Here is a 23,696-nt window from a genome sequence, read left to right as displayed (position 1 = left end):
ATCTGGCTCAGAAGCCCATGAGAGCAATTCAGGCATGGAAAGCCAAGACACTGTGATACAAAATGACCTAAATGAATGATCTCTGTGAGTGAGATCCCTGTGGAAAAAAAGGGGCCATCAAAGAAGGAGGTACCTTTCTCTGAAGGGAGGACAGAACTTCCACTTTGATTATGGCCCTGTCTAAATAATGTCGCAGTTTATGGACTGAAGAGGCTTCCATAGCCTTGACAGCTCATGACAAGAGCCTCGGGTGATCACTGACGTCATAAATAAGAGTGCCAATTGTTAAATCAACAACAGGAGTCACTGTGCACTTGTTTCCCATGTAGGACCTCTGTCCTTAATGAACTGTACTATAAGATTAATGGTAAAACTTGCCTTCAAACAATACTTAATACTTTGTGTGTCTATGGAGGTGCAAACTGTTGAAATATTTACTTAGTATAGAGTTGATCTTCTGTATATAAAGATAATTACAAATGAATCTTGGCCTGTGCTGCGGCTCACTAGGCTAATCCTCCACCTGTGGTGCCGGCACACCAGGTTCTAGTCCCAGTTGGGGCGCCGGTTCTGTCTCAGTTACTCCTCTTCTAGTCCAGCTCTCTGCTGTGGCCTGGGAGGGCAGTGCAGGATGGCCCAAGTGCTTGGGCCCTGCACCCGCATGGGAGACCAGGAGAAGCACCTGGTTCCTGGCTTCAGAAATGTGCAGCGCGCTGGTCGTAGCAACCATTTGATGGGTGAACCAACGGAAGGAAGACCTTTCTCTCTGTCTCTCTCTCTCACTCTCTCACTCTCTAACTCTGCCCATATATAAAAAAATGAATCTTAATGACAAAAGGGATGGGAGAGGGAATAGGAGGTGGGACGGTTTGGGGGTGGGAGGGCAGGTATGGGTGGAAGAACTGCTATAATCCAAAAGCTGTACCTATGAAAATAATAATTTTAATTCAAGTAAATGTCTTTTAAGCTTCTTGCATCACAAGGATTTATTTAAGAGTCTCAAAATTAATTTTTTTATTAATGGTCACAAAGGGAAATAGATATAATACACTGATCAGAGGAGGCAAAAGTCATGCACATATACCTAGTAACATCCTTTCTACCTAGTTATTAAGCAATGTTATATCCACTAATCTAGCAGTGTTTTAAATTTAAATTTAAATTTAATAGTTTTAGCTTTGATGTAAAAGTAACATACATTTTCATTTCTAGTGACAGCTTTACTTCTTACACTGTTTTCAAGCATAATTTATCAATATTTAGAATGAGCTATAATGATATTCATAAAATACTATGATTAATCCTAATCCTACATTTTATAATAAGTAATAATTAAAAGAAAAAAGTGATATTCCAGTATGGTTAAAGAATTATGTTTTATAAAACTGCAAGATTTAATAAATAGTTTAGTAACAACAAACCCTAATGTATCTACCCATTACGTATTTTCATTTAAGGGACAGAAGATGAAATTAAAAGAATTTCCATTAGATGTTGACTAAAAGAGGATTGATTTTGTTTTTACTTAGAACATTGATAATTGGATTTCATGTAGTAATTCTTGGGACCAATTATACTGCTGTCTTATTTTCTAATTAAAACTTGCATATAAAAATTACAACACATGGACCAGGAATTTAGCCTATATGTTCAGACTGATGTCCTCCATTACAGTACTTGTACACTCCCACTGTTGACCCCAGCTTCCTGCCAGTGCAGACCTTTGGGTCATATCTCATGTAGTTGGGTTCTTGCTTCCCATATGGTAGACCTGGATTGAGTTCCTGGCTCCTGGCTTTGGTACTGGCCCAGCCTGTCATTTTAGGTGACTAGAAAGTGAACCAGCAGGTAGCAGTTCTCTCTGTCTCTCTTTCTCTCCATCTCTCTGCTTCCCAAAAAAATAAGAATTTTAAAATGTAACATATCCCCCCCTATATATAGAACAATTCAGTTGTTTCCAACAATGTACATGTTAATGATAAATAAAACTTAAAATAAGGAGAGAGGCAAAGGAACGATAAACCTACATAATAAAGAATACTAGATACAGGTTGATTACTTTCTCTCAAATGCCTGGGACCAGAACTCTTTCAGATTTCACAAGTTTATTTCTATTTTGAAATATTTACATAGACTTTATTTGTTGGTCATCTCTAGTATGGGAAGATCCTAAATACAAAATGCTCTGAATGTAAAAATTTTTGACCATCATGTCAGCATTCAAAAGGTTTCTGATTTTATGATATTTCTGTTTTAGATTTTCAGAGTAGGACTACTCAATTATTACTAATTTTGACATTTCAGAAATGGAGGTTTAACCAGATTACTTGACATATTAGTAAGAACTAGAAGACTTTAAAACAATATCATTAATCATTATATTGCCAGTGAAAACTGGAAGGTAAAAGAGAAATAAATGTTGGGAATAGAAAAAAACTGCTGAGTTCTCATGATTTTATTGGCAGAGAAAATGGTTTCAAGAGCTAGAAGATCTCACATTTAGAATTATCAGTGTTAATCTCTGGAACAAGTGAAAATAGAAATAATAAGTTAGTTTATTATTGGGGCTAGGGTGAAAGAAAATTTCCCTTTGGACTTTATATACTTTTATATGCTTGTGGGGGGACATTTGAAAATGTTATATATGATATAAGCAATTTTATAATTGTATATTTCCAGAGTTAAAAATAATTAATATTAATATTCTTTGAAATTTATATATAGTGTAATGGGAAATATATCTCAGTAGTAATAATAGATAAGTACAATGCTTAAAAATAAGTTCATGAAAAAATGCATATTAAACTGCTTGAGTTTCAAATTATTTTATTAAGTTTCATTGCTATTTTTCCACAAATTTTTTGAAGCACTTCATACCTGTGGTTTTATTTCATCTTGTTTTTACTTTTGCTCATGGGTATTTTGAAGGAAAATTGGAGGATAACGCATCACATGGATTTCAGAATTTCAGTTTGCTAGTAGGGTTTGATGTGTGATGCCAATTTGTCTGGTGACGTTTGATTCATGGCAGCTGTTGTTTTCTAGCCATTGTCACCCTGTAATGCCGTGCTGAGTCTGCAAGTGCTTTGTGATCATCTTGTCTCCCTTATGCTTATGTTTCCAGAATGCTGTCATCAGCATGTCACTGCTAATGAATGACTGCCTTGAAGCCTTTTCTATCACTTCACAGTGTATCATAAGAATATTTATATACGTTGAAATGAACTTAATACCAGAAAACGTAATACTCATAATCCCCTAAAATGAATCTTTTCTTCTAAATAGGAATCTCACTTTTAAACTATAGTGGTAAAATGAGTAAGGCATTATATCCTGATCTTCTTCAATGAATATATCAAGCAAGAACTAGTTAGAGGCATCTACCGTATTTTCCAAATGTTGTTGCTGACAAGTTCCTGTTTTCACTGATAGAATTTTTGTTTGATTTGTTTGTTTTTATATAGGAACAAATTTCAAGGTTGAATTAAGGACATATGCATGTTGTATTGGCCAACACTACTATTCTCCTAGATCTTTGTAATAACTATATTGATACCACATTATATTGATACCACACATAGAAATTGGTTTTGTGTGTGTGTGTGTGTGTCTAGAGGTTTAGAGAGAACAATAAACAATACTCTTTTTTTGCTGTCCTAAATTCAGAACTAACTGAAAAAAATGATTCAGAGAAAAACTGAACTATACTATACTATGCAGTATAGTACAAACCTGTATGAAAATATAGCTGTATGTGCTTCCAATTCATTCTTTGCTAAGGTGAAGTGACCCACAAAAGTTGCTGACACAAAGGAACTTTGCAGCGATCTCCCAGTGGGCAATCGTGTAAGCTCATGCATAGAAAAGCTGAGATTTCATCCTGTGGATAGGTCATGCCATTAAGAAGTGAACAGGTTTCTTTATGCCAAGGTCACCTGCCCCTTTATAGAATATAGATGAAGAGTGAGATAAAGAGAAATAAACCAGAAGAGTACTTCTAGCAGAATTTCCCTCAGGCAAATATGGGTCAGGAATGGACAATCTGCCTGACAAATAGAGTGTCTATGCTTAGGCCAGGATGCTGAGAGGGAGGGGATATTTGGGACTTGATGTATGCAAAAAGTCCTCTAGTCTCTATTTCCTATAGAAGATATGTGTGCATTAATTTCGTATCTCCCTGTTTACCATCGTTAAATATCTCACTGAATGGATATTTCATTGCTTTTGTACTCACCATATAAAATTGAAACAAATGTGAGAATGGAATCCACATACTTTTCTTGAAACACAGAAATAATAATCTGTGTATGAAAATAAACATTTTTTCACTTGGCACCAGCAGCGTCAGGTACCTGTTTGTTTTGTCCTTGTTTTCTAATCCTTACTTTTCCCTCCATAGTTCCTTATCTACCTTTCATTTGTTTCATCTTAAGGCATTTGTGTAGCCAATAATTTCTAGAATAACCCTTTGGTTGATATTTTATTTCTAATCTGTCTCTCCTTAAATGCACATACTACATATACCAGAAATTTTACTAGAATTGTCATGTTACCATTATTAAATTCTGTATAGCAAATGCTTCTATTAATGGTCTCTGATGCTGTTCAAACCTTGTGTATCTTCTCCATTCACCTGTCTTATCATGTATTAAAAATGTATTGAGATCCCAGTGTTATGGCACAGGGGTTAAGTTGCTGCTTGGAACAGGAGACTTGCATCCTGTATTGTAGTGCCAGGTTCAAGTTCTGCCTATTCCATACTCTTAATCCAGCTTTTTTCCATTTTTTATTTTTGAACAAATTTCATGTTTTTCATATATATAGATATAAAATATCCTCATACTGCCCACCCTAGCCTCCCTTCTGCCCCCACTCCCACCCTCCTTCCTTTTTATTCTTTCTTTTAATTTTTACAATGATTTACTTTCAGTTTGTTTTATACCCATAAGATTAACCTTACACTAAGTAAAGAATTCAACAAATAGTAAGAAAATCAATGATTTCTCAAAAGTAGAGACAAGGGCTATAAACAATCATCAAATTGTAAAATTTCAATTTTACTCATATACATTGCACTTTCTTGCTACCATGAGATTATGGTATTTGTCTTTTTGGAATTGGCTTATTTAAATAAGTCTAATGGTCTCACATTGCATCCATTTTGTTGTGAAAGCCAGACTTATGTTCTTTTGTATGGCTGAGTAGAATTCCATGGTGTATATATACCATATTGTCTTTATTAGTCATCGGTTAATGAACATCTGGGTTGATTCATATCTAAGTTATTGTAAACTGAGCTGCAATAAACATAAGGGTTCAGATAACTCTTTTATATGTTAACTTCACTTCCCTAGCATAATTGCTGGTGTATATGGTATAACTATTTTCAAATTTCTGGGGTGTCTTCATACTATTTTCCACAATGGCTGCACTAGTTTACATTCCCACCAATATTGGATTAGGATACCTTTTTCCCTACATCCTTGCCTGCATTTATTGTTTTTAAAAAATTCATTCATTCATTCATTCATTCATTTAAAAGGAAGAGTTATAGGGAAGCAGAGGCAGACAGAGAAAGAAAGGTCTTTCATCCACTGGTTCACTCCCCAAATGGCTGCAATGGCCAGAGCTGGGCCAATCCAAAGCCAGGAGCCTGAAGCTTCTTCTAGGCCTCCCACACAGGTGCAGGGGCCCAAAGACTTGGGCCATCTTCCACTGAAGTGGGGCAGCCAGGACTTGAACTGGTACCTGTATGGGATGCCAGCACTGCAGGCAGCAGCTCTAGCCACTATGCCACAGCACCAGATCTCACTTGTTTTTTGATTTATGTATTAGAGCTATTCTAACTGGGGTGAGGTGAAACCTCAGTGTGGTTTTGATTTGCATTTCCCTGATGGCTCGTGATCCTGAGCATTTTTTTTTTCATGTGTCTGTTGGCCATTTGAATTTCTTCTTTGGAAAAATGCCTGTTAAAGTCCTTTGCCCATTTATTAACTGGATTATTTGTTTTGTTGATGAGTTTTTTTGAGCTTTTATAGATGCTGGCTATTAATCCTTTATCAGTTTCATCGTTTGCAAATATTTTCTCCCATTCTATCAGTTGCCTCTTCACTTTGCTGAGTGCTTCCTTTGCAGTGCAGAAGCTTCTTAGCTTTATGTAATCCAGCTTGCTCAAGTGTGTGGGAGACAGTCGATGGTGGTCCAATATGCAGGTTCTTTCCACCCACATAAGAGATCTGGGTGGCATTCCTGGCTCTTGCTTCAACATGGGCTAGTCTCAGCTGTTCTGGGCATCTGGAGAGTAATTAAGCAAATGGAAGATTTCTCTTTCTCTTTCTGTCACTCTGATTTCAGATAAATAAGTAAATCTTTAAAAGTACTGAGTGGCTAGAATGTATCACATAACTACTTAAGGTCATGTGGAGTCGCATGTCTCTAAAGAGGCATAGGTTTTGCTATAGTTCACTTACTGGCTAGTGCAGAAGACAGACCAAATATAGACAAAGTAACGAACAAGTGATTGTCACATAAAATCAAAGAAGTTAATAATAGAAAAGAGATTAAGTCAGAGAATCATGGGGTGGAGATGTAACTCTACTTTAAAAACAATACCTGTAAAGGAATATCACTTAATGTGCAGAACATTCCAGATTCAGGGAAAGACATCTTAGAGATCCTTAAGAGTGGGAAAAATCATAGTCCATTCAAGCACATGAAAGAAAATGAATGTGATCAGAGTATGCTTGCAAGTGGAAGAGTGGTTTTGAGATGCTATTGGGATGATAGGTAAAGGCCGTGTGATAAACAGATTATATCTTATGGCAAAGGTTTAATTTTTATTACATAGACCAGACTGAGAAATTGAAGAATAAAACAAGCTTCTGATGATAGACATGTATGTAATTTAACATTTCAAACACACTTACTGTGTTCAAACTAATGTGGCTGCCATGATGGAATAGGAAATTATTAATAGGTTTTAAGCAAGAAAGTGATTTGACTCAAATTACTCTACTGTTGTTTACAGAAAAGTGGAAATAAAGGATGTACAAAGACAGAAACACCATGTAGGAGATGTATGAGTTTCTGTGGATACTGTAACAAAAAAAATCACAAACTGACAACACAACAGAAATTTATTCCTCACAATTCTGGAGACTTGAAATCTAAATTCAAGAGGTAGGCACAACCACCTTCCCACTGAAGTCTCTAGGCAAGGATCCTCCCTGTTCTTTTCTAACTTGTTGAGATTCCTTGTCTTATAGACACCTCACCGTAACCACTGCCTCTCTTCTCACAGCCTTCTCTCCTGTGTGTCTGTGTTAATATGTCCACACATCTCTCTGGTGATAGCGACACTAATCATATTGAGTTTATGGCCCATCCTCATCTGGTATAACCTTATTTTAACTTGAATACATCTACAAAGACCCTATTTCCAACTAAAGTAATATTCACAAGGTCAAGGTGAACATGAGTTTTAGGGGCTTTCTATTCAATTCAAAAATGTTAAGAATAAAAAATGGTGTTGGATTTTACACACTCACACGCATCCATGCTTCTTGAAACTGGACTCAGATACTGACATTAGATATAAAAGGAAGCAATTATTATGAACATTGTAGAATGTGGGAGAGCAAAACCAAAAGAATCCAGGTTTTTTTCCCAGTCATAGCTTCCCTTAGGACTTTACTAATCCATCACTAACTCCTTCCACCTTTTAAAACCATGAAATGCATTTCCTTGGCTTCCAAAGAATCTACCTCAATTCCATATTCTTCCGATCCCACTAAAGGCCTTTCTTAATTAGCTCAAACTTACTGAAAAGAGAATTGAACTAGAAGAAGTGGATCAATGTATAATAAGCTCTGCAGAAATATATATTTGTTTAATCCACCATTAGTGAAATCTTGTTTTTATATACAGTAAAATGTGCTCTTTGACAAAATCTGTAAGCCTGTTATGTTATAGTTAAAATAGAAAGAATCGGCCGGCACCACGACTGACTAGGCTAATCCTCTGCCTTGTGGCGCCGGCACACCGGGTTCTAGTCCTGGTCGGGGCGCCGGATTCTGTCCCAGTTGCCCCTCTTCCAGGCCAGCTCTCTGCTGTGGCCAGGGAGTGCAGTGGAGGATGGCCCAAGTGCTTGGGCCCTGCACCCGCATGGGAGACCAGGAGAAGTACCTGGCTCCTGCCATCGGATCAGCGTGGTGTGCACCGGCCGCAGCGGCCATTGGAGGGTGAACCAACGGCAAAGGAAGACCTTTCTCTGTGTCTCTCTCTCTCACTGTCCACTCTGCCTGTCAAAAAAAAAAAAAAAAAATAGAAAGAATCATTAAAACTCCATATGTTTTATATCAAGAATTTTATGTGAAGTTATCTGGGTCCAGATATTGCTAATGATTACAATGTAATAAGATACATATTTTTTTGACAGGCAGAGTGGACAGTGAGAGGGAGAGACAGAGAGAAAGGCCTTCCTTTTGCCATTGGTTCACCCTCCAATGGCCGCCGCGGCCGGCGCACTGCGGCCGGCACACCATGCTGATCCGATGGCAGGAGCCAGGTACTTATCCTGGTCTCCCATGCAGGTGCAGGGCCCAAGTACTTGGGCCATCCTCCACTGCACTCCCTGGCCACAGCAGAGAGCTGGCCTGGAAGAGGGGCAACCGGGACAGAATCCGGCACCCCGACTGGGACTAGAATCCGGTGTGCCAGCGCCACAAGGCAGAGGATTAGCCTAGTGAGCCGTGGCACCAGCCATGAAATAAGATATTAATAGCCCCAGTTTGTATTTCTGATCATTCTATCTCTGTCTTAAATTATCTAAGCTCTTAAATCTAGTTATATTTTTAGGTTGCATAATCTCTTGTAGATATTGAGTTCTATAAATTTAAGTATGCTATTCAATGGATTAAGTCTTATTTTTTATAATCATTACCTATAAACTAGCCTGAAAGTGATGGAGAATAGAGGAGTTTAGACAGTCCTAGTTCAGGTGTTATCACATAAAAATAAATATGCTGTCTAAATGTTTGTTTATTGATTACTGACATCCTCTGTTTTTACAATTTTGACAGATTTTAGAAAACATTTAAATAGAAATTAAAGCTCCTATCTCTTAGTCCTTTTCTGCAACTTTTTTTTTTTTTTTTTTGACAGGCAGAGTGGACAGTGAGAGAGAGAGACAGAGAGAAAGGTCTTCCTTTGCCGTTGGTTCACCCTCCAATGGCCGCCGCGCTGCGGCCGGCGCACCGCGCTGATCCGATGGCAGGAGCCAGGAGCCAGGTGCTTTTCCTGGTCTCCCATGGGGTGCAGGGCCCAAGCACCTGGGCCATCCTCCACTGCACTCCCTAGCCACAGCAGAGGGCTGGCCTGGAAGAGGGGCAACCGGGACAGAATCCGGCGCCCTGACCGGGACTAGAACCCGGTGTGCCGGCGCCGCTAGGCGGAGGATTAGCCTAGTGAGCCGCGGCGCCGGCCTGCAACTTTTGAAAACCACCCACAGTATTTGCTGAAGTGTGGTGGCCAAAACACTGAAAGCCTCTTAGTAGCTGGCGAGCTACAAACATTTGTGAGTCCCAGGCCATGGTTATGAATGGGGTCTTGTAGAATGTCTAACTATTAAAGTTATAAATCAAGCTTTAAAAACTGATGAAATAAAATATGTTCTGTCTTCATATCTTCAAAGTTATAATTTGCTAATGACTTGAAAAACCAAGTTCAAATTACACATTGTTTTGGTCTCTGTGACACTGTGTAGGGAGCTTGTCAATATGAAAGGATCTAGCCCTACTCTAGCCCAATCTAACCTCCTATTGCCCCAGATTTAATCCTTCAAGGCCTCATGAACACTGTATAACCAACCAAAATGAACATACAAGCCCTGTAGCTTCCACCAAACATGCTCCACGGCCACATCTTGATTGACTTCAGAAAGGCTGACTCGAACAAGCATGTCCTGAACTGGGTCATAAATTCCAGGGTTTTGGAAATCTGGGGTATGGTCTGTAAGGGAAGACTTGGCTTTCAATCATGGCACTTCCCTTAGACCTGCAGAGCCTTTTCCCACTGGTAAAGGCATAGCAGAATAGTGAGAGCTGGGTCCACCTTATCTGAAATGAAGGGCAGTTCTAACCATTGGGCTGATTAAGGATGAACTTCATATTAATAGTTCTTACTTAAATTTCAATATCCGTTATTCAAACTGGGCATGGGTACATAAAAGGTAGTTTTAATTTCTCATTGGGAATAGTGCCCAAAAGTTTTAAGTTTTATGTCATTATTGTACTTTTTGGTAATTCTAGTGAAGTTTTTCTGATGTGCTCTCATTAAAGATAGGTGAAAATAATCAATATGATTGTTGCTTTTTCATTCCTGAGTTTATCCTTGGCCTTGGTATCATTAACCAATCTCAATGATTTTCTCTTTAGTTTTTTGCTTTTGTTTTATGTAAGTAATCTTTTATTGACATTAGGGCCCCTTAGGACATAATGGTCAATGTCTTTTTGACTCACCTACTTTCTAGTTAAAACTTGTCTCACAATACTTTGTGAACTTCACTGTGTTGGATTATTTTTCAATTTTAAAGTTAGCTTTCCCCCTCTTTTAAAAGTCAGTTTTTCAGAATATATCTCCTTTCATAAGCTTAACCTTAAGATCCATGGCTTAGACTCTAAATGTACGTTTATACTATCTTGAGCAGACTTTGTGTTTTCCTACAATGTTGAAAAATTCTTTTTCCCAACTTAAACCTACTCCAGCCAAACTTTCTTTCACAAATTTGCTGATTGTATTTATAGTATTGGGTATTCTTTGGGATTATAGCTTTTACATGAAAGACATTAGTGAATTAAAAACAATTTTAAATAAATTCTTCGGTAAAGCAAAGTAGCTTAGTAGATTCCACAAGAAAATAGTGCATATTGGATGATTTTCCTTGTATATGTGATGTAGACCCACCAACACTATTTTTAAGCTTTTTTGAAGTGTCAGAATACCTTTTAAAAGGGCTACCAGGGTTTGGAGACAGAAAAAGGTTTTCATCCTGTCTGTTCCACTGTCTTGTTTGATGTTTAGTTACTGATTTCAACTTACTAAGCATCAGCTTCTTATTCTTTAAAAAAGGGTCAGTGACAGAGACATCACATGCTATTGAGAGAATACGCAAATATACACCACACACACACACACACACACACACAACTGTATGACACAAATTTCATGAAATTAAAGAAAGATAAACTTATTTTGGTGCAAAAAATTTTGAAATCCATGCATTTTCCATGAGTTTTTGCCGAACCTCCCCCTCGTGAGTGTGTGTGTGTGTGTGTGTGTGTGCGTGTGTGTGAAAGATTTGATGGAATGCCTGGCATACACATATATTCTGGTAGTGGCATTTCTTATTAGTTATAAGCATTACAATCATAAAAACTACAAAAGGAAAGAGAATGTGAATATATCTAAGTATTAGTAAGTTTATAAATTAAATATATATATTAGGGCTGGTGCTGTGGCATAGGGGTAAAGTTGCCATCTCCAGTGTCGGCATCCTATATGGGCAACTGTTCAAGTCAGGGCTGCTCCACTTCCAATCTAACTCTGCTATGGCCCGGAAAAGCAGAAGATGGCCCAAGTCTTTGGGTCCCTGCACCTGTGTGAGAGACCCAGAAGAAGCTTCTGGCCTCAGATTGGCACATCCCCGGCCATTGCAGCCATTTGGGAGTGAACCAGTGGATGAAAGACCTCTCTTTCTCTCCCTCCCTCCCTCCCTCTTTCTCTTAAATAAATAAATATTTTAATTAACTGTATATCTTTGATTTACATACATTTACTTTTGATAATTGATTTAGCAGATATTGTTATATTACTTTTAATATCAGATGAAACCACTTGGAAATTTTGACAGAAAAACCACAATTTTGTTCATACAGCAGTATGATATAACAAAAACCTCCACATATTCAGGACTCAGATGAGCCAGCAATTGAACAGCAAATGTAAATAATGAAATTTCTCATTTTCATTCCATTTTTGTTATATTTTTAAATATAATATGCAGATAATTGTCTATCCTAAGCACATAAAAACTAATCATAAATGAGAAAAAAAAGGATGTGTTTTCTAAAGACATATTGATATTGTCATTGCTTGGTAAGAAAAACTTCAAGGTAATTAGATAATTTTCCTGGAGTATAGATATATTTATAACATTTATCTACCAGATGTTGAGTTGTTTAAATACTATCCCTCTGAGAGAGATTAGGCGAAGGAATTACAATGTGTGCTTACATAGGAGAATACTGAAGGAGAGCCACATTAAATTACATGGAGTAAATTAATTGGTGGTAAAGCTAAAATAAAGTTCAACATACTTCAACTGTTTCTGTTTTCCACATGGCCTCCATCTGACTGCCTTTCTTATGCCTTATATAGGTTGAAGGAAATGTTTTTATTTCATTTTATGTGACTTGAAAGGCAGAGTTAAGGGGAGAAACAGAGAGAGGGAGATGGAACAGGGGTGGTGGGGGTAGAAAGATAAAGGGCTCTTCTAGCTACTTATTCCCTCCCCAAATGTCCACAATGGCCATGGCTTAAGCCAGAGCCTAGAAATGCATCTGTCTCCCACACATCTCCGTGGCAGAAACACAAGCACTTGGTCCATCTTTTGCTGCTTTCCCAGGCATGTTAGCAGGGAGCTGGATTGGAAATGGAGCAGCTGGGCCAGGAACCAGGGCTCATCAGTGATGAGTTTCACAGGCAGTGGCTTAACTAGGTGTGTTACAATGCTGGCCATGAAGGAAGTATTTAAATAAGTTCTATTGAAATATAGTAAAGATATTTTTATGAGTTTTAATTGTGAAATATTTTATTAGATAAATCTCAAATCCTTGGGCATAGCATTCTGTATTTTCTGACAAACTTGATTTATCCTGGTGGCCTTATGCCTTACTCTTATCTCTTTTACTGACTCTGCTTAGGCAATTTTGAGCAGGTGGCTGTTTATGCATATTTTTATTATGGCCTCTCTACAATCCCACCACCCAATCATAGATACTTCTGTAGTACATTTTCTCTTTGCTTATCTATAATACACTTTTTATTATATATTAAATTACCCAATCCATAAATATCCACCAATCTTGCAGAAATTTAAGGACTGATAGGGAATTGTCTTCCAGGGGCTGTCTCTTCTTTTTATTTCTAAATTTATGTTATAGGAAAATAATAATAAATGTTCATATAATTATTGCCTTCTATAACTCTAAAGCATTTCTTAATTATTTTGATCCAAGTTTATTGAAAACTTGTAATTTATTCTCCATATTTGAATAGAGCATACAGGTTTATACACAGTAGAAAATTCAAAAGCTCATAATTTGTTGTGATTACCAGCTACAAGGACTAACAATGAAAATCTTCAGAAATGTATGTTTTTCCTCTGAAAATAACTTTTTTTTATTTAGGATGTTTTTGTTTATTTGTTTTGCTTTGATTAGGCTATTGGTTAATGAAGCTGTTTGAATTTCTCATTTCTCCTTATTTGAATTTCCTAAGTCTTATAACCCAGACCAATGAGCCATGGAAGCCCTTGAAAATAGAAATGTGAACTGAAGCATAAAGAAAGCATTGCCAGCTGTTTCCCCTGCTTTGTACATTAGTGGGCAGTCTCTAATTCACCCACAAAAGTCTGTCTACCTACAGACTTACAATAAATTTACTTTTCGGATACTGAAACTTCCAATCTATCTCAAAAGTAGATAAACAAAATTTCTAAATGATGTTTCAATGATAGCAAATTTCATTAATTCTTTTACCTATAACTTCTGCTTTCTGCTATTTTCTCCAAGTCAATGCAAGTCAGAATACTCACAAATTGATCCTTCTCTTTTAAAATTCAGTTTTGGGGGGCAGGTATTGTTGGGGGGTAGGTTATGCTGCTGCCTGGGACCACACACATCTTATTTCAGTGTGCCTCTTCCATTCACAGCTACTCCATACTTCTGATCCAGCTTCCTGTTAATATGCTAGGAGATCCAGAAAGTGTTTCTGGCTCCTGGCTTCTTCCTGGCCCAGCCCTGGCTATTAAAGGCATCTGAGGAGTGACCCGTTGGATGGATGGAAGATCACTCTTATTCTCTACTACCCTTCTGTCAGTTTGCCTTTCAAATAAATACACAAAATTTAGTTTGGAAAGAGCAACCCCATTTTCACTCATCTTTTTCAATCAAATAAACTTTATGTCATAGGACATCTTTATTTTTTCAAATACTTATTTGAAAGGCAGACAGAGAGAGAGAGAGAGAGAGAGAGAAAGAGAGAAATCTTCCATCTGCTGGTTCACTCCCCAAATGGCTATAAAGGATGGGGCTGGCCAGGCTGAAGCCAGCTGCCTGGAACTCCATCTGGATCTCCCACATAAGTGAAGGGGCCCAAGAACTTGAGCCACCTTCTACTGCTTTCCCAGGAGTGGAATTGGAAGTAAAGCAGCAGGGACTTGAACAGGTGCCCGTATGGGATTCCAGCTTCATAGGTGGCAGCTTAACTCACTGAACCACAAAGCCAGCCTCCATCACATCTTTATTTTTTTAGGTTTATTTTATTTATTTGAAAGGCAGAGTTACACAGAGGCAGAGACAGAGAGAGAGAAAGTCTTCCATCCACTGGTACACTCCCCAAATGGCCACAGTGGCTGGACTGGATCCGGATGATATGATCCAGAGACAGGAGCCGCCTCTGTGTCTCCCATGTGGATGCTGGGGCCCCAGAAATTTTCTAATTAGGGAAGTTTAGAAGTATGAGATACTAATAATGTATAAAGTATTTCCTTTCTGTTTTTCAGTGAATCAAACTTTGTGTATACTTTGTGAAGTAGCTCAGATATCTTAAAATTTTAGATAGAATTAGAGGAAAGAATGAGGACGTAGGGAGGGAGGGGCAGGGAGAAGAGGGAGAAGGAAAAAGCATGGATGCAAAGGGAGAAGGAAAGAATTCTGTGCCATTGAAATTCCTGAGGGTATACTTTTTTTTTTTTTTTTTTTTTTTTTTTTGGCATAATAGCCTTCCATCCTGGGAAAAAGTGAATTAAATCAGTTTTTATTGTTCAGGTATTATGCAACTGTTTTATTAAGCATTACAAAAGAAAATGGAATGAAAGAAATTCTCCTCTAAAAGCAAGATAAGTCAAAACCAGAATTTAGAAGAGTCATGCGAGCATCTTTGGAAATTTTCTTAAATTGGTTAAACTTTCTAAATTACATTGTTCTCCTTTAAATTGGGTAGCAATAATAGTAGAAGTCCTAAGATGAGTTGTGCCCAGGCAAGCATGTCCTGCTGTTACAGTCACACAGGAAACATACTACATAATAAGTAAGTTCATGATCTCATTGTTCCTTCCTTTTTCTTTTTGAATGACATATTTAGGAATGAGAAGCCCTCATCCAGCAGTTCAGTCAAATTAGTTGACCCATAATTATTACATTTTCATTTGAAATCTCAAACTTGCTATGTGCATTCCTGACCTTAACTCTTAATCACAAAGTTAGCTGATTCTTTCCTGGAAGTACAGATATCTACATGTGTAGGGGTTCTTGGAGAGAATTAACAAAACATAAATAAGTAAGCAAAATCTAAATGAGGTTCCCTGAATGGTGTCATTTATTGAAAATGTTTTTGTTTTAAATATAAATTCTGTGATACTTAATCAGAATAATATCAATTTATCAAAATACCCTAACAGGAAAACAGCATACGAGTTTTTTTTTTTTTTTTTTTTCTCTCAGATTTATTTATTTATTTGAAAGGCAGAGTTACAGAGAGGCAGAGGCAGAGAGAAAGAGATCTTCCATCCACTGCTTCAGTTCCCAGATGGCCTCAGAGGCCACAGCTGGGCTGATCCAAAGCCAGAAGCTTGTTCAGGTCTCCCACATGGGAACAGGTGCCCAAGGACTTGAGCTATCTTCTACTGCTTTCCCAGGCCATAGTAGAGAGCTGGATGGGAAATGGAGCAGCCAGGATTCGAACCGACACCCATATGGGATGCTGGTGCTGCAGGCCACGGCTTTAACCTGCTTCACCACAGTGCTGTCCCCCAGCATAAGCATTTGCTTTCAGATTTAAGCAAATCATGTCTCTAATGTTCAACTGTGATTTTGACTTTGTGACTCTTGTACCAGAAGAAAAATGCTGTAAGTTGGGATTGGCGTGACCTGAAAATGAAAGTTGTACATATTTAAGCTGTTTTGAAAAACACTAAATGAACCAGGTCACATGTGTAAATCATGAATTGCATTCTAGTCAAATTTTAATAACTGAGAAATAATGGTGTAGAAGCACTTGGCTCACCAACAATACAATTTTGTTTTTCATGTTACAGGAAAAAGTCCAGCATTTACAGAAGGCATTTGCTTCAAGAGTAGATAAATCCACACAGACTGAACTTCTAGGCTATGATGTAAGTAGTTATGTAAAACCATTTTTATCTTCTTTATTGGTATTCAGCCTCCACAGCTTATTTACCTCTGGTGCTGCTGTGTCCATGCATCGATTTAATGGGACGTAGGACTGCGACATTCATCTTTTGCTCTTACACAATCCCCAAATACCTCCTGAACCTGAAAAAGATAATTACAGGCACCAACTAGCATACCAATGTCTTATTAATTTTTTTAAACGAGTATCTCTAACATAGTCTCTTGAGTAGTGAATTTGAAGACGTGGAAAAAACATGTTAAAATAATGGGGCAATTTATTTTTAAGAAAGTAGTAATTTGTTTATTAACAGATTAATAAAGTTACTATGTTTTCAGTCACCAAGTGGCAAGCTCATCATTTTAAAATGCAGATACAAGAAAGAAAACACAACTGTGCAGAGAAATTTATAATATTTTAGCTCTTGGGCTTCAGTGCAGGCAACAGAGTTTAATTGAACATAAATATTTTTTCTGGGTATGAAATACTTGTGAAACTGTCAAAATAGGATTGTAAAACCTGTTTTCAAGCAATATTATTTCTAGTAACAGTGGATGATTTTGAAAAACTTTGATATAAATACCTGTCTTTTCTTAAACACAGCTATGAAATTTGCATTTTTCCTAAGTTTATGTCTTTAAACTTCTTTTGATACAAAAAATAAGGGAACTATCATCATTATGTAGCCAACATTTGTAAGACTCTAGTCTTCTGTGTAAAACATTTATTAATATTATTTCTAGTGCTTTCTTCAGAAGAGATATAGAAGGACAATAATTTTTATAAAGATGCATACTATAATGATGAAATATGTTTATAAGCACGTCTTCAGTATATTAAACCATATACAATGTGGGCATTTTGGTGTAGCACGGGGCTTCCACATCCCATACTGATGTGCCTGGGATTGAGCCCTGTCTTTGCCTAACCATTCAACTTCTATTAATGAGCCTGGGAAATCAAAAGATGGTGGTTTAGGCTGCTGAGTCCCTGTCACCCAGTGGTAGATGTGGATGGAGATCTTGGCTCCTGGCTTTTGCCTGACCCACTCTTGGCTGTTTGTAATGAGCCTTTGGGGAGTGAATTAGCAGATTGTACATCTCTCGCTCTCTCCCTCTCTCTCTGAGTGCTTTTCACACAAATAAAACAGAAGAATAAAAACTTATTATTTTTATGTTGTTGTTTTTTTTTTTTTTTTTTTTTTTGACAGGCAGAGTGGACAGTGAGAGATAGAGACAGAGAGAAAGGTTTTCCTTTGCTGTTGGTTCACCCTCCAATGGCCACCACGGCCAGTGCACTGTGGCCTGCGCACCGCGCTGATCCAATGACAGGAGCCGGGTACTTTTCCTGGTCTCCCATGGGGTGCAGGGCCCAAGTACTTGGGCCATCCTCCACTGCACTCCCTGATCACAGCAGAGAGCTGGCCTGGAAGAGGGGCAACCGGAACAGAATCCGGCGCCCCGACCGGGACTAGAACCCCGTGTGCCGGCGCCACAAGGCGGAGGATTAGCCTAGTGAGTCACGGCGCCAGCCTATTTTTATGTAATCTTAAAAACTATATTAATATATTTAATTTAAACTCTTAGGAAATGAAAGTTTTGAATTGAACAAAAACTGTTTTTAAGATATTTATGTACTTTATTTTTTAATTTAGAAATTTTCTGAAAGCTGTACTTTTGAATTTTTCTATCACATTGATTTTAATATGTGTTCATTCTAGAAACTGAAACATTTTAGATAATCCTATGACTATAATACTTCTGGAATGCCAGTGTTATATAGCATTTTAATACTGTTGATGTTTATTTTTAAAGAGAAACCATTTTAATGAAGTTTTAGGAGGATTTACTATCAGTGGTTCACTGTTAGTGATTGCTTTTGGAGGATTTGTTTAAAATATTTCCAAAAATAATATTTATGTATCAATCCGTAGGACATAAACCCACTGTGGATTTTATGAATAATAACCTATGTATTTATAAAGCTGCAAACTAGTGAATTATTCCCTAAGAATATTAATATTGTAATTCCCTTAAATCTCATTTCAACATAACAACATTGAACAGTTCAGGTACTCAAAGTCAATTTAGAATCCCCTATTTCAAAGTCATCAGTTTTCAATTGAATTAATTAATTCCTGGAAGGTAAGTTACTTGTTCACTACTGTAAGAACTTCCTGGGAATCTATGCTTCTATTGAAAGTAATATGTTCTTGAAACAGGAAAAAGTGAAAACATTTAGGTGTTTGGATTCAATTACTCCATTTGACTCAATTTAAGTAAATGGGTTAGGGCGACTAAATATTAACTTATGAAGATCTGAACATACATATAAAATGTAAACTTTTGTGTGACTTTATTAGTTTTTTTAATTAATTTATTCAAAGGAGTTATAGCAAAGGAGGGAGAGACAGGGGGAGGAGAGAGCTCTTCCATCTGCTGGTTCACTCTCCAAATGGCTGCAATGACCAGGGCTGAGCCAAGCCAAAGCCAGGAGCTTCATCGGGGTCTCCATGTGAGTGCAGAGGCCAAGCACTCCTCTGCTGCTTTCCTAGGCTGTCAGTTGGGAGGGAGATGGATTGGAAGTGAAGCAGCTGGGTCTTAAACCTGTGCCCATAGGATGCCAACGCTGCAGATGGCAGTTTTACCCGCTGTGCCACAGTGCTGGCCCAACTCTATTAGTTTTACCAGGTTGTGAGCATTGGTTGCTGGGGAATGAAAGGTATGTCTGACTATGGCTAAAAAAAAAAAAAAAAGGTCCTATGTGAAGGCTCTCCGCGAATGCGACCCCAGTAGAAACGAGGGAATGTCAAAGAAGGATGTACTTTTCCCTGAAGGGAGGAGAGAACTTTGCCTCTGGGCCCTGCCTAAACACTGATGGAGACTATGGTCACAGAAGGCTTCCAAAGTCCTGGCAACTCATGGCAAGAGCCTGGAGAGATTTCATGCATCAGAGTGTAATTGTTAAATTAACAACAAAAGTCACTGTGCACTTACTCCCCATTCAGGACCTCTGTTCTAAATGGGTCTTGCTGTGAGATTTAACTGTAAAATTTAACTGTAAAATTTGTTCTCAAACAGTTTTTTAGATTTTGTGTTTGTGTGTGTGTGTGTGTGCAAATAGTTGAAATCTTTACTTTGTATAGCCGTGGTCTTCTGTGTATAAAGTTAATTGAAAATGAATCTTAATGGACAATGGGAATGGCAAAGGGAGAGGGAGGAGGAATTGGAGAGGGAGTGGAGGTAGGAGGGCAGATACGGTGGGAAGAATTGTCGTATTCCTAAAGATGCACTCATGAAATTTATACTCATTAAATAAAAGGTATCTAAAAAGGAAAGAAAGAGAGGAAAGATATATCTGTGAAAACATGTCTGCTACCAACAGTTATCCTTACATCATAGCTACTAGCAACCCTTCATGAATTTGCTGTGTATTTCTACAAAATTCATTACTTCCTGGCTGTTTAATTCTCTATACATGTAAATAATAACTTAAAACAAAGCCATGAACTTGGTTATTTTTCATTTAATCTTCATTGCTTGTTTTCACATGTGACTATGAGAGCTTAATGTATTTTGCTGGTTTGAGTTAAGGTTAAACAATAATTCTTTTTTAGCAGTCCCCAAAGAATCCCCTGTACAAGTGCTTGGGAAGATTTGGCTAGTTCTTATAGAACAGTAATCTTTTCTAAAGATTTCATGTTTCCCTACCATAGGCAAATTTTAGGTTTACTTCTTTCCCTCAAGGTTCAGTAGTATTGTCTATATAATAAACTGACAATAGATAACAAGAAGGACACACAAACTTTATCATATGTCTGTGGCTTTGGAGTGTGAGACTCAAAGAGGAGGACAAAGGCTGACCCTTAGGTGGAGCTTAAAACATAAAGGCTTAGGTTTCTAGGCCAAAGGAAGATGGCACAGACTGTGGAAGGTGGGGGCAGAGGTGCAGAGCAAACAAGGGTTATATGTTATGCAGCTGAGGTCCTCCAGGTAACAGCAGCTGGTAGTGTCTGTGAGCTGTCAGGCCCACAGTCCCTTCTTCCTATGGGAAAATCTGTTTGGGGGTGAAGGGGATGATAGCAGTTAGAAAGGTTGGTGGCTGCACTGGTGTTACTTCACTAGTGTAGGTCGAGGTACACTTCTTTTAAAAAAAGGACAGCTTTTCAGAATCACTCCTGGGTCTGCAGAAGTTCACAGTTTCTCTGATTACCCAACTCAAATATGCCAAAGAAATGTATTTACATTGGGATCCTCTCCCACAATATTTTCTAGGACATACTATCAGAATCAGCAAATTAAGCACTAAATTATGCATATAGAAACGAATGAGGGGCTGGCGCTGTGGTGCAGCGGGTTAATGCCCTGGCCTGAAGCGCTGGCATCTCATATGGGCGCCGGTTCTAGTCCTGTCTGCTCCTCTTCGATCCAGCTCTCTGCCATGGCCTGGGATAGCAGTGGAAGATGGCCCAAGTCCTTGGGCCCCTGCACCTACATGGGAGACCGGAAGAAGCTCCTGGCTTCAGATCGGCGCAGCTCTGGCTGTCACAGCCATCTGGGAAGTGAACCACTGGATGGAAGACCTCTCTCTCTGTCTCTACCTCTCTCTGTAACTCTGACTTTCAAATTAATAAAAATAAATCTTTTGAAAAGAAACGTATGAAAATAATTAGCTTTTTAAAACTTTTATTTAATAAATATAAATTTCCAAAGTACAACTTTTGGATTACAGTTGCTTTTTCCCCCCATAACCTCCCTCCCACCCGCAACCATCTCATCTCCCACTTCCTCTCCCATCCCATTCACATCAAGATTCATTTTCAATTATCTTTATATACAGAAGTTCAATTTAGTGTATACTAAGTAAAGATTTCAACAGTTTATACCCACACAGAAACACAAAGTATAAAGTACTGTTCGAGTACTAGTTATACTGAAAATTCACATAGTACAACACATTAAGGACAGAGATCCTACATGGGGAGTAAGTGCACAGTGACTCCTGTTGTTGATTTAACAATTGACACTCATGTTTATGACGTCAGTAATCACCGAGGCTCTTGTCATGAACTGCCAAGGCTATGGAAGCCTCTTGAAAGTAATTAGCTTTAACTATAGTAATAAACTTTAGGTATTTTGTATTGGAAAAAAGTAAAAAGCAAATTGTTTTAAATAAATATATTATAAATAAATAAGGCACTTTAAGTATGATCAATTGGGTGACTATTGAAAAATGAGATTAGTAATTTAAGTTTTTCTATTACCAAGAGAAATTTTCTATACTTTCCAATATTTATAATTTTTATATTTTTATATACAATGAATCAGTTATTTAACTTATAATACTGTTCATTTTTTCTCAGGAGATATGGTCTGATTTTAATTTTCACAAATATGGTATACTCGGTTTTGCTTTGCAAAAGGCTTTTACCAGAGAAAAGAAAAATACTGTAGAAATCTTGTACATTATGGATGATTCTTGTACTTGTTTGCCTTCTTGCTAAAGCAATCAATACTAGACAGAAATTGTTCTTTACAGATCATTATAGATCATGTTTCAGTGACCTGAATGTCAGAATATATGAGACTACAAGTCACCATTAATAAAATTTCCTTGGAGAGATAACTGTTGCTGTGCATTTTGTTTGAGATAGGAAATGAAATCCACAGAAAACATTAATTATAATGAAATCTATTAAAAATCCACCACAGTGAGTAAGTTTAGAACTTGGGCAATAAACTGGCATCTTGTAACCGTTTGTCAGGAGACTTGAAACTGATGTTCGTATACAGTGTACTCTGATTTCTAATGCACAGGGCAAGAATTTTTAAGAAGTAAATTCAGAATATCCCAGCATGTACCATAAACACACTAGTTCTTATGATGAGGGAGATTGTTAAATAAATGATGAGTGTGTCTTAAATAATCAATGCCAATTTAACCTATTTCACCTTCCACTATCTGCCCAGGCTTAGTTTATTGAAATATCGAAGAATAATTTCTTAGGTGTCACTTGTATTATTAAAACAGGGTAGAAGATGAATAGATGTAGTCAAGTAGCAATGTTGCCCAGTACAAGATTACATTAAGAGGCAGGGAAGATTTTCTGATTACATCAACTATATAACTAGATGCTTTAATCTGGCACATATGCCGTCTATAAATATTTTATAGCTTGAAACACTGCAAATGACAGTTTGATTAAAATATATGAGAGTGACTAGCCAAATATTGCAGTGAAGATCTTACATTCTGACAGTGAGAAAATTCAGGTACTTTCATTACTTTGATTTTTTTTAAGAGATTTATTTTTTATTTGAAAGGGACAGAGTTACAGAAAAGAGGAGAGACAGAGAGACCTTCCATCTGCTGGTTCATTCCCCAAATGGCTATAATGGACAGGGCTGGTTCAGGCTTTAGCCAGGAGCTTCTTCCAGGTCTCCCATGTGGGTGCGGGGGCCCAAGCACCTGGGCCATCTTTCACTGCTTTCCCAGATGCGTTAGCAGGGAGCTGGATCAGAAGTGGAACAGCCAGGTCTGGAACTGGTGCCCATATGGGATACAGGCAGAGGCTTAAATTGCTATGCCACAAAAGTGGCCCCTTATTTGACATTGTAAAGGGAAGCTTTTTTCATTACTTTTTAGTTTTTATATAATGTAGATTCTATTAAAATATTGCTGATTGACTTTTTCCCATATTAGAACATTGATTTTTTGTTTATAATAAATAAGTTTGCTATGAATTAAATTGACATGATTTCTAGAGCATTGTTAACAGTGTTTCTTTTCTTTCATATATGAGCTTCCCTCTTTAATCCCTCATAAATTCCAATATGTCCCATCACTTTTAGTCTCACATGCTTGCTACCTAATTTATATTCTCTCAAGAGACTTTTCAGTAGTGCTCGGCTTTGTATACTTTTAAAAACTTTTCTTTATAAGTAGTTGATATATAAAAATGATACATAATTATGGATTACTACATTATGTTTCCGTACATGCATACTGTTACCAGTTGCAGAGGGGAGCGCAGTTCCCAGAGCAAGTTTCATGGGTTCTTTTCCTCAGCTAAGTGTAGAAATAAAGAGCCGGGAAACAATTTGCACAGAAGCACAAAAACTTCTATTTGATTGGCAAGCAACCCAAAAACGTCTGGTCCCAGAGGAGACCAGGCAGAGTGCCAGAGTGGGACACTGGCTTTGAGGAGGTGTCCTGGGTCTTTAAGG

At 37.6% G+C, this 23,696-nt stretch overlaps 1 protein-coding gene across 7 annotated transcripts in view; it reads left to right on the top strand.

Annotated features, from left to right (window-relative positions):
- Positions 1 to 23,696, top strand: part of CCSER1 (coiled-coil serine rich protein 1) — a 1,459,660-nt gene that overhangs the window by 757,982 nt on the left and 677,982 nt on the right. For all 7 annotated transcript variants that reach the window (XM_051819560.2, XM_002716991.5, XM_051819561.2 and 4 more), the window contains one exon: positions 16,376 to 16,453. In XM_051819560.2, coding sequence (XP_051675520.2) covers positions 16,376 to 16,453 — 78 coding nt within the window. The remainder of the gene's footprint in view (positions 1 to 16,375; positions 16,454 to 23,696) is intronic.

This window comes from Oryctolagus cuniculus, chromosome 8 (genome assembly GCF_964237555.1).
Source record: "Oryctolagus cuniculus chromosome 8, mOryCun1.1, whole genome shotgun sequence".
Classification (NCBI taxonomy): Eukaryota; Metazoa; Chordata; class Mammalia; order Lagomorpha; family Leporidae; genus Oryctolagus; species Oryctolagus cuniculus.
The sequence above is the reverse complement of the archived record's forward strand: the minus strand, read 5'-3'. Positions and strand labels throughout refer to the sequence as shown.